The sequence below is a fragment of the Oryzias latipes genome, chromosome 4 (genome assembly GCF_053564925.1).
Source record: "Oryzias latipes strain Hd-rR chromosome 4, Olatipes_Hd-rR_3.1".
Classification (NCBI taxonomy): domain Eukaryota; kingdom Metazoa; phylum Chordata; class Actinopteri; order Beloniformes; family Adrianichthyidae; genus Oryzias; species Oryzias latipes.
This window is the reverse complement of record NC_136240.1, coordinates 8,663,026-8,675,158: the sequence shown is the minus strand read 5'-3', so window position 1 is coordinate 8,675,158 and position 12,133 is coordinate 8,663,026. Positions and strand designations below refer to the sequence as shown.

At 42.3% G+C, this 12,133-nt stretch overlaps 1 protein-coding gene across 6 annotated transcripts; it reads left to right on the top strand.

Annotated features, from left to right (window-relative positions):
- The first annotated feature begins 625 nt into the window (after nt 1-625).
- Nucleotides 626-8,546, top strand: pdzk1ip1 (PDZK1 interacting protein 1). 6 transcript variants are annotated; one of them, XM_023954076.2, is made up of 7 exons: nt 785-827; nt 942-1,112; nt 4,178-4,301; nt 4,787-4,858; nt 7,028-7,084; nt 7,438-7,497; nt 8,067-8,546. In XM_023954076.2, exons 2-7 carry the CDS (start codon nt 1,046-1,048, stop codon nt 8,137-8,139), a joined length of 453 nt encoding a protein of 150 aa, XP_023809844.1. In that variant the 5' UTR covers nt 785-827; nt 942-1,045; the 3' UTR covers nt 8,140-8,546. The 6 variants fall into 6 exon arrangements, with proteins under 6 accessions (XP_078801848.1, XP_078801849.1, XP_023809844.1 ...); XM_078945722.1 differs by lacking the exon at nt 7,028-7,084 and having other exon boundaries at nt 626-827; XM_078945723.1 differs by lacking the exon at nt 7,028-7,084 and having other exon boundaries at nt 765-827; nt 939-1,112.
- Nucleotides 8,547-12,133: the final 3,587 nt, after the last annotated feature.

The following is a 12,133-nucleotide window of genomic DNA, read 5'->3' as shown; positions in this document are numbered from 1 at the left end:
TTTGTCAAGGTAGGGAGAACACGTCAATGTAAGGGTGGGGTCACCTAAGATAGCACAAGGGTTAAATTCTGTCGTTTTCTAGGACAGTTTCTGCAGAGTAAAAAATCCTGCCCCACATCCCGTCACCCAAAACTGAGAGTTCCTTGTTTACGTGTTCTCCCGCCAGCTGACAGACCATCAAAGATGGTGAGCAATATTGCAGTTCTCCAGTTGTACAGTTCTAAACTTGAAACCAGCTGAGATGAGGAAAAAAAGACGTACATGGATCTAATGGACACATTGGCAAATCGGTTATCAATGTAAAGTAAAATGGTTTCAAGCAGCATTTTTCTATCTGCTCCTGATTCACAATGATTTGAATAAAGACATACTCACAATTTTCATTGGAGTGGATCTTTAATCTATCTATTAATGACATTGTCCAGTTAAGTCTTCAAATCTATAATGACCCTATAGTGGTGTTTTTAAATCACCACAGGTGTTACACTTCTCATTATTTTCCTCCACATTTAGTAAAACTCATCATCTTTCCATGCACATGAGAGTTGATATTGCTCTGTTTTTGGGTTAACACCAGAGTGAATAATTCATATATAAATGCCAGACTAAACAACAGACTTGTTTGTGTTGAGTTGTGAGAAAAAGATGATAGAGGCAACAATCTACTTTAGCCTAGCTCTGGCAGTAGTCATCCAAAATATCTTTATTTAGTTTTAAAAACAGAAAAATTTGTGAGTTCTTCTTTAGACAAAAACCCTTTGTTCAGAACAGAATGCAGTGGTTACCATGACAACAAAACTGTCAGCAGGTCAGAGTGAGGATTTCAGGTGAGCTGCAAACATCCATAAAGGGTTTTTTTCAGAGAGCAGTGGAGCCGCTTGGAGGAAGTGGACGGGCTCTCACAGCAGATAAAAGCCTGGGTTATGGTTAATCTTTAGCAGAACTGACCCGCGGGTCCACCAACACGCCAAGAGCTCCACAGACGCTCCTGCGACGCTCCTCGACTGTGTGTGCTCCTGCTGGGATCCTCTCCTGTGCTTTTGTGATGGGACCGTTACTGCCGCTGGTGTCCAGTTTGCTACTGGTTGTTGGTTCTGTTGGGGCCCAAACAGGTACGTCTGCCTTCATACTCTCTACTTAGCAGCTGCTGGACTGAAACAGCTCTGGATGAGATGACAGACTAAAGCTTCCTCTCAGCTTCTCTACATCAAATAACAGATTCAAAAGATTTTTGAAATTTCATTTTGAAGTCAAATTTAAATGTCCCTGATGAACACTTTTCCACTTTTTGGGCAAAAGCGTCTGCTTGAGTGAATCAAACCAAACCAAGAACATTTCTGCTTAGATACTTTTTAAAATCATTAGAAATATTTAGTTTCTTAGGATTAAATCAAACTGTTTGTTTAAATATTAACCTGCAATGATGACTTCATTACAAGGAAGCAGCGTTTATTTCCTTCAGCACATTTTATTGTTATAGTATCAAACAGATATAACTTCAAAATGTGCTGCATGAGAAGATTCCTGCACTTTATGACTCTTATGCTTTTATAGCAATGATTAAGCTTCTATTACGTCACAGTTTTTGGTTTTACTCCAGCGCACAACGTGCCTCAACGCCACTTTATCTGTCAAAATAGAAAAACTCTAAAGTTTGACAGAATTTCTGTTCAGTGTTTTTGATTTGGGCGTGTCACTTTAGGTTATTTCCCTGTGAATTTCCATGTTTTGCGGGGAATCCATGTACACCCCCCTCCCTCCACCCCCCATATGTTTGGCCCGATAGAACAGAATGATGGATGGACACATTCAGCATGGACTTTGATCACACGCGTGTTGCTGTTGATTGTTTCGAACACGTGTTCATCCTGAACGTTAATGAGCCGTGTCTCTAAGTGAAACCACCAAACGGAGCAAAAACAGGCCAAAGTCACCAACGTGAAAAGGATCCGATTGGCACGTTGCTATGGAGACGTAAGGAGGTACCAAAGTTCACACCGTGTGTGCTGTGTATTTTTTTTTCTTTTCTTTTTCAGGCTGTAAAAGTTAAGAAACAGAAAATAAACACAAAAAAGAAATTTAGACTTTTGTTTTTTGTAGTATAAAGGAATATTCAAATTTAGATAAAAAAAAAAACGTTATTAATGCCGAAACAAATAAATGTTAAACACAAAAAAGAAAAAGTACATTCAATAAAATATTTTTTAATTAATACATATTTTAAACACCATTCTGATATATATTTATCAATCATATTTACATCCTTTCTGATCAATAAATTGATTTAAAGTCAGGATAAGTTAATAAACTCTTTATTATTTTAGACCAAGGCCAAACTAAAAGACCTGCTAGTGTTTAATGTTTTTGATGTTTAAGAGCATTTAAATCAACCAACTAATCATCAATCTCCTAATGATTTTTCTGGCTTCTGTACAACAATGTTTTACAGATCATTAGCATCATTGCTTAAAGAATGCAGCATTAATGTTCTTTATGAAACCAATGTAACTAATTTAATACCATGTCTATGTAAAGTCAAAATGTTAAAATCACTAATCTTCATAATCTTTTGCATTTTGAGCCTAGCCTGACTTTACAAGTTTTATCTTTATCTATTTTATCTATTTTTAATTACGGTATACAGTTTTGAAACAAATGCTGGGAAATGGAGCCGACTTAGATTCACATGGAGGACTGGAGAGGATCATCATATAGAACCCAAATATATGATGCATTTTGAAATTTATGTTTTATTTTCTTAATATAATTTTATCAATATTGCAAAAAAGTAACAAAATTACAGTTGATTTAAAAAAAAAAAGTATGTAAGTTTTTAGAGACTCAATCATCTTCGATGATTATAAGCCCCCGAATGTTGCAGTAATGAAACCCAATTTAAAGAACCGTAAAGAAACAAATTTTCTGTTGATTTTATTTCAAGAGCTGACAGCAGTGGTGGAGCTACAACATTTTAAATCGGGGGGGGGGGGGGGGGGGGGGGGGGGTTGAAGGGGCAAAATACTTTGCAAATGAGAACAACAGAGAGGAAGGCCATTACAAATGAAATGATGAAAAGTTTGTGTTTCAAACAGTGTTCTTGTTATTAACAATTTTCTGCAATGCAGCTGAGGGGCCATTACTAATACTGCCCCCCTTGTCCCCACAGTAGCGCCACCCCTGGCTGACAGCCTTTGTGCTGTGAAGCAAAATGTTTCATAAAAATCTAGTTTTCCTGTTAGAACTAGGGATGCAATGATTCACTTTACCCATAATTCAGTTCATCCCTCAATTTTTGGGTCACAGTTTTGTTTCAGTTTGACATATGAATTGTATGTAACAAAACAAAACAACATCAACAAAATTCAGAAAATTCCTGTTTTTTGATTTGCTAATAAAGAAGAAACAATGAAGACAAACACTTCAGTCGTTTTAAACTAAGCTGGGTGTCTGGGGTCACATCAGGATCAGCTTAAAGTGACACAAAACTAAATTGTAAATTTGAAATAACGATTGAAAATGTAAAAACCAATGAGCTCTAAGCCCCGCCCCCATGTAAAAACAGGATCAGCTCAACAGCGAAAACCTGAAAACTGAAAGGAAAAAGGGAGAAATGGCAAAAACGTTTAAGATACAATGAAATTATTTTTCATTTGTAAAAGTTTTAAGTTCAATTTTTTTTTTTAATTTTGTGTGTTAATTTTAGTCTCGAGTTAATTGACAGCTTTTGAGGTGCAGTACAAGCACCCTCCAATACCTCATTTGTAATTTGTTTTTGGAGATCTTCTTTCCAAGCATTCAATAAATCCTTCTTAATGTGTTTGACGCTTTCATGTCAACATACTGTACTGGTATGCAGTAGGGATGCTACGACTCACTCTCACGATGATTCAGTTCAATGGTGAAAACTTTTGGTTCAGTTTAAACTGAGAAAAGTGGCATCCATAGTAGGAAAGGCTGTTTTTTTTTCTCTGAATTTGACTAAACTGGAAGAATCAAGTGTTGCAGTTCCTCATTAGACCACTAGAGGGTGGTGTCAATGGGGAAATGTTTGCACGATTCTTGAGGTTGAATGTTTGGTTTAGCTGTGGAAGAGAGAATGTAGCAAGATGAAAGACTTGAAGACTGAAGTGACCTTCCTGACGTGATGATGACCTGTGACCTCTGCTTTCTCCTGCAGGTCTGCCCAAATATGAGCGTCTGCTGCCTCAGTGGCTGACGGGCATCATCGCCGTCAGCGGCTTCCTCCTCCTCACCTTCATCGCCTTCGTTGTGAAGAAGGTCTGGTGTGAAAAATCCAGCCGGTCAGTCAGAGTTCATCTTTATCGTTGAGCAGAACCACCTTTGACCTTTGACCTGTTCCACTAAAAGATGTTTTTACAACAGACACCTAATGTCAGAGCAGCAGATAACACCAAAATCCTTCCCCATAACCCGATTGGCACTTTTTTAAAATATACAGGTAAGATAGTACTGCCTGGAATGGTCTGGACCATTAAAGTTTGGAATTATTCCCAATTATCTTTTTTTTGAACACCTGAGTGTAATATTTTGCTAAGCTCTTTAGAAAAAAAAAACAGATTAAAACATTTCCAACATGATAGATATTTGATAGTAAACAACAATCTAGAAACATTAATAATTTCCATATCCAAGTAGAATCTTCTAAAAAGATGAATTCAGGACTATGAACCATAAATATCAACGGGGTTACCATGGTTTTATGGTATAGCAGGCAGCTGGGACTGAACATCTCTGATGTGTTGATGTCTGACGTGTGTGTGAGCAGGAGGAGGAACAGTCGGGACTCGGAGACGGCTCCTGCAGTAAACCACTACGACATGAGTCTGAGAGGCGTCAGGTAAGATGAAGCGCTCAAACGTGAGGAGGAGCCACACCGAGGCTTTGGCTTCTTTAGCCTTCCTCTCATTGCACCTCTCAGCATGCAGGCTTTGAGGAACCACCTCCGTTTGGTACCTGACTCGTTTTAGTGTTTATGAACCTGCTGCAGAAATGCACTAAAACAGATCTGAGAGCCGAGTCGTCCTCTTGTGACGAGCTGCTTTTTGATCAGGACATGCAAGTCGTCATGAGGTCTTCACTGATCTTCTAATGAGGATTTAACACAGAGACAAACATGCTTAAAGCTTTGCAGGAATCATCAGGAACAAAGCAGGCAAAGGCAGATTCTGGGTGATGATGGAGGAGCGGGAAGTCCTGTAACCATCAGGAAGTGTAGCCCCGCCCACAGCAGTCAGTGTGTAATGATTTGTGTCACCCAGTCCATTTTCCTCCCGTCCATCCTTCCATTGCCCGTTACAATCTGTTTACCCAGCAGTATGCTCTCTTGTCACTGGTTTAACATCCAGCAATAAATGAAGGAAGAAAAGTCTGTGGACGGAACCTGGAGCAACACGTCTGCGTTTTGTTTTTCACAATGGATCTGGCTTTAACCCTTGTGCTATCCTATGGAGTCAAGATGTCCACTGACATGTTCCTTCTACCATGACAAAGGTGGATAAAGGTGGAAAGATTTCATGTAATCCATGGACACCAGTGAAGATCACAAATCATTGAAGAAAAAAGGTTTAGAGCACTGTCTAGTGGGTCTAGATGACCCAACTCCCAATGTTAAAGTGCCTAGGATAGCACAAGGGTTAATCCTGTAACACCAGAGATGTTGCTGGCGACACCTACACAACACACACTCTTTGACAAACCATAACTCTTTAACCGTTTATGCATTGAAAGTGAATCCGCTGACTGAAAGCAGTCGTGAATTGCATAAACGGTTGAAGGTTGCTGCAGGCGAAAGAATGTCAACACTTGAGCTAAAGCTATTCAAGTGTTAAAACCCTGTTGTTTGTGTTTAGTTTATGACACAATCAATTTGTTAAAAATTGAGTTAGTGACCACAGCAGATCCATCCGGCACCTGAGTCGCCTAAACCAGGATCAGCTCTGCAGATGGAAGGGAACAATCACACAGGCCGGTGTAACGGATTACCTGGTGTTAGTGGACCCGAAGAAAAGAAGTGAATGAAGGTGGAGGTATTCAATAGCAGGATCAATCATCCAACCATCCATTCATCCGTCCATCTTCTCCCTTTCATGATGAGTTGTGGAGGCAGCAGTCTAACCAAAGATGGCCAGACCTCTCTCTCCTAAGAAACCTCATCCGGGTCCACCAGGGGAACCCCAATGGGCTCCCAGGCCAGTCCCTTTAGCATCATACAGCTGGTCACCCTCTCTAAGGGAGAGCCCAGCCATCCTAAAACTCATTTCAGCTGCTTGGATCTTATCCTGTCATGATTATCTGTGAGGCTGGGAACATGTCTGGATCAATTCTTGAGAGAAGCTCACAAGAGCTCCATCTTTTGGGCTCAGTTCCTTCTCACTGCCATCTACCGTCTGTCAATCTCATCCTTCCCTCATATGTAAACAAGACCCCAACAAACTCAAACTCTTCCACTTGAGGAGTTCCACTATCCTACCAGAGAGGGAAGACTACCTTTTTAAAAAAAGAAACATGGCCCTCAAGTTGTGACACTCATTAGTGACACATTGAAGGTCCTTGTTCAATGACCCTAACAGGATAATGTCATCTGCAAAAAACTGAGATGAAATAATCTAGATGTCAGAATGTAGAAAGGATTTCTCAGGAGGGGAAAACAAATAAATCTAAACAACAAGGAACTTATTTTATTTCCATGTTTTCTGCAGGAATAACTTGGAAAGCCTAAGGTAGTGAACTTCCAGAGCCCAGCTATGTCTTTTCTTCTTTCTGCACAAATGCTGCCATTTGCAAGTTTTAAGTAATAATTCACAATTTTGTTTTACGTTTTTTATGTGTACTGTAAATAAAGGGGTTTTTGTAATTGTAATCCAGAAATTCCTAAAAGAAAATAAAAGTTCTAGAGAGACTCAGCAGTCCTGTGACTCTTTCACTACATTTGGACATTTAAAATGAAAAGGAGATTTGAAGAGGAAGACTTTTTCTAACATGAGCTCTTCTTTGTGTGTATGGGAAGCAAAACATCAGGAAATGTTCAAGAAACCTACGATACAGTCCTGGATCACAACAACAGGTAGAAACTGGAAGCTCCACAGCTGCAGTTACAATCAAACCAAAATAAACCTTTTCATTTGTATTTATCAGTAAACAATCTAAGACCTGAAAAAAGTGAGAAGGCTTGAGTGCTGAAATATAATTAAATCCACAAAGACACTCAAAGCAGAGGAAGCCTGTTTCCCACGCTTAGGCCTAATCTTTTGTAAATCAATTTATCAGTTTCTGATCGTGTTCCTGCATCAGAAATGTGTTAATGTTAGTTCTCGAGGATCATGTGAAACCTTTTATGAATAATAATCTGACTCAAGAAGGTTTGAAGTAAGCTCATCTGCTGAGCTTCTTTTTGGAGTTAAAATATTTTGTTTACAGGAGGAAGAGCAGCACAGATGAAAACACGTATGAAGCATGTGAAGCCAGCACTGATGAAAGGTAAAAACAACACTTCTCACAAAAAAGTGCTCCTTATCAGACCCTTATTCTTATGTAATGAAAAAAAAAAGCTTTTACCACCTGACTTTAATAAAAAAAATATAGTAAATGATTCATTTTTTTTGTTGAAAACCATGACACAGCACCTATGCTTTTATGGGCTCCTTTTCAACTTTTGTCTCAATACTTAAGCATCCCAAAAAAAGCGTAATTTAGCATAATTTTAAAATCAAAGGACCTATTCAAACAAATGATGATACATGTTTGCTTTGCATGGCCATGAGATCTAAATGGTTTTGCAAATGTGTGATCTAGTGCTAGAGTCTCTCTCAACCATTCTCTGATTAAGGTAATAATAACAACAATAAAATCAAGATAAACAGGAAGGAAAACATCTAAGTAGATAATGAACGTTACTTAAAGCTTAATCTTATTAAAAATAGAAGTTTACTGTGAGAGGCCTTGTGGGTAATTATTATGTAAAGGTAGATACGGAATCAAGTGAATCAATAAAAGAGACTAGCATGAGTCTGAAAGACGCAGGAATAACTCGTTTGTGTTTCCTTCAGGAGGAGAGACGACCACGGAGAATACGAGAACGTGAAGAGCAAGGGTCATAAGGACAAAGCTACGGCCATGTGACCTCCTTCCTCTGCTCCTATTGGCTCTCAGCCACCACTCCAAATTAAGAGAAAAAAAAAAACTAGCCATCCATAAACATGTCTTTTTATGGTAAAATGTGAGAAAACTGATGAGTTGTTGCAGAACCGTGCTATGTTAGTTTGCTTTTTTGTGCCGATTCAGTTTTCTTTGTTAAGAAGTTTCTGCTTAGACCCTCTTCATTCCTAGAACATCATTGAATTATTAACATATTTTCAATGCAAGTCAAGAAAACAGGAGTCAGGTATTTGTTAGCAGCAGAGTAGCAAGTTATGAAATGAAATGTGAGGGTAAAGTCTGCTGTGATCTTAGTTTGTAACTAAAGCAATTCAGATTTACATGTATTTAAGCAAGTTTTGCATTAAAGTTAAACAAGGAGCTTAAAATTATGATTGGCAGTGACATTGTTGTTTTATTTCCAGTACTTCCAGTAGTTCCTTAACCTGTCCCAACATAAAGTCAATGGGGAGCCTGGGTTGCTGACCAAACATCAAAAAGAATGGAGACTCACCAGTTGTTTGATGCGGCATGGTATTATAACAGAACGTCACCTGTGGCAGACAGGAGTTCCAATCTCTCTTGCGTGTTACCGGCAAGGCTCTAAGGAGATTGTGCAACGTTCTGTTAAACCGCTCACATTGCCCATTACCGGCAGGGTGGTACGGGGTGGTCCTCGACTTCTCGATGCCAAAGAGTCCACAGAGTTGCTGTATCAGCTGGCTCTCGAAGCTGCGCCCCTGATCAGAATGAAGCAGTCCTGGAACACCAAACTTCGAGAACCGCTCTGTGACAAGCACCTGGGCAACTGTGGCTGCTCGCTGGTCTCGGGTAGGGATGGCAACCGTGTACTTGCTGAAGACATCAGTTAAAACCAGCACATTCTCAACTCCGGTCCGTGAAGGCTCCAGGATGGTAAAGTCCATGGCCACCAACTCATTCGGCCTAGATGCTATAAGGTGTCCCAAGGGGGCAGAATTTGAACGGCTGTTATCCTTGGCCAACTGACACCTCTCACAGGCCTGACACCAATGAGCTACATCTTTTGACTACCTGGCCAGTAGCTCTTAATAATGCTAATGTCTGTTCAATGCCCCGGTGACCATGATGCTGGTGAACCTGTTCCAAAACCTCAGGGATCAATATTTCTGGAAAACCTCCTGCCCACTATCTGGCATGAGAACCCTGCGGTAGACCAAACCATCAACCTCTGCAAGATTTTTCCATTGCCGCAGCAGGGTAAGGGCCACCTTAGACAGACCCAAAGGCTCTGAGTAGTTGGGGTACCGTTGGTCCCGCCAGAAAGGGAGAACGCTTGCCAACACTGGATCAGAATCCTGCAGGTCCTGAACCTCTGCAGTAGTTTGCTGTGGGAACACAGGCATCAACTGTTCGATCTCACAGTGGGCAAGTACTGGCTGTACCTGAACCTGCTGTAGGTCTCTAAGCAGCGAAGAACCAGGTGCCATGTTGCCAACCTCTGTTGAGCTATGATTGGGATGTCGTGACAAGGCGTCCGCATTCCGGTTGACTCTGCCAGAACGATACTTTATCTCATAATCGAACGCTGCCAACTGTGCCACCCAACGCTGCTCCATCGCTCCCAGCTTTGCTGTAGACAAATAACTCAGCGGGTTGTTATCAGTCAATACAATGCAGTGATGTCCCAATAGGTATTCACGGAACTTTTCTGTCATGGCCCATTTAAGAGCCAAGAACTCCAGCTTCATAGAGCTGTAGTTTTGCATGTTACGCTCTGTAGCCTTTAGTCCCCTACTGGCATAGGCAAGGGGCCGCACACTGCCACCCTGCTCCTGGGACAAAACTGCACCAAGGACATTATGACTGGCATCCACTTCCAAAATAAAAGGTAGTGTGAAGTCAGCATAAGCCAAGACTGGCGCTGACGTCAGTGGTCCAATGACCCTGCAGGCTAGATGCTTTGCGCCTTCTGGATTTGGTTCCATCCAGTTCGCCCACAAGCCGATGTAATGGCGCTGCCAACCGGGCAAACCCCTCTACGAACAGGCGGTAGTAGCTGGTAAACCCCAGAAATGTTCTTAGCTCTGAGACTGTGGTGGGAGGTTGCCAACCAGCAACAGCCTCAAACTTATGGGGATCAGTAGAAACACCCTGATCAGAGATGACATGGCCCAAATACCTGACTTCCTGCTGGAAAAAGGCACACTTTGGAAGCTTCACCCGGAGCTTCTCCTGCTCCGTTTCCGGCCTAAGGGGGGGGGGGGGGGGGTTTCACCCGTCCCGGGCTCCCCCAGAAAGACCATATCGGTACCGAACTCAGTGCAGACACTCGATCAGCACAGTCCACTGCAGCTCAGAGCTCCTGAGCTCCAACCATCCTCCAGCCTCAGCCTCCATGAGCGCAGATTACAGGCACGCGCCACCACACCCGGCTTGACCGATATTTAACTTCGTCTCGCGCCTCGCTCTCCAGGTGATCATACAGAAAGAAAGCCTGGTCAGCTACCGCTATATGACGGGCTCTCATGCATGCCTGGACCTCCTCCAGCCACTCTTCCAATACCATTCCAGACCTACCACTAAACATAGGGCATTTCCGGTCTCGTGGGACCAAAACAAGCCTCTCCGTTAAAGGACCAGGCCCCCCTTGCCCAAAAGCTGTCGAGGAGCTAGGACCGGGATTTTGCTGTTTGCGGAGGTCCTCATTGTCAGCACGAAGCTGAGCCATCAGCTCTCGCAACTCCTGTATTTCATCCTCCATGGCTGCAAGAACACAGGTGCCGCTGTTTTGAAAATGAAAAAAAAATAAAACAAGTTCACACAAAACTCAATACACGTCTAAGTTTCCTGTTAAAGTCAGAGGTCCTGCTCACAGCGCCAAGATTTCTGTGGCATTATGGTTTCCCCAGTGAAAGCCGCCAGCAGAAAACTAAAAACCAAAAGCACAGGACTCTCCGACACAGGAAACCAAGACTGTGCTTTTAAAGAAAAGACAACCTTTATTAGAAATTATGCTAAATTTCCTATTCTAAAAAGATACCCAAAACAGTCAACCAAACCATAAGGGCGATCATGCCCAGCCCACAAAGTCAGCTGCACCCAGCTGTGCGCTCTCTGTGGCGGCGCACCCGGCTCAATGTCACGTCCCTTGCATCCAGTGGCCGTAACCGACGCCAGTCCAAGGTGGTGGGACACTGGGCCCTGGTTGTGCTTGGGGGGACAGAAGCCCAGAAGGGGGAACTCGCTCCAATAGCTGTCAATCCCACTCCGTCACGCTGCTCGCCAGTGCGTGGATGGACAGCAGTCACTGACACTCTGTATGGAACACACACGATCCCCAGAACTGCCGGCCGTCGCACCGCTCTTGCACCGGGTGGGCAGAGCAGGGATGAAACAAACAATGGAAACCAAAACAGCGGCACCCACAAAATAAGTGTAAATTAACACAAATAACCAAGTATAACATAACACACACATACACATACCTGCTCCCGCAGCTTAAGAGGACTCTCCACATGAGTCGCATGAGCGGCCAAACACTGCCTGCGATCTACACAGTGATCGCAATAAGAATGGTGCGGCAGCAACTTGGAGGTGAACAAAGCACAAACCTACCCGGCTATGGTTAGGGCCCTACACACAGCCAAAGGCTGCACAGCTGCTGCACCTTCCCACCTGGAAGCAGCAGGTCTCTGTCTGAAGCTCTACTGACAGAGGCTTTTATCAGCCCTCTGCTAATGAAGCAGCTGGTGTGCCAGGTGATCTCAATCAAGTGGCCCTCTGCCTGCCACATACACACAAAAAAAGGGATCCAAACCATCTATGCTTTACCAGCAGCATCATGAATGAGGGCAGGACCAAAAATGGTTGAGTATGACTGTGAACAGGTCAAATGGAAAAAAAAAGGGCAAAATTATTAATGGTAATTGTTAATTAATCCTTGGTAAAAGAAGAAAACAGAGAAGTAAACTTTAGAGACAGAAAACAATTCTTGAAA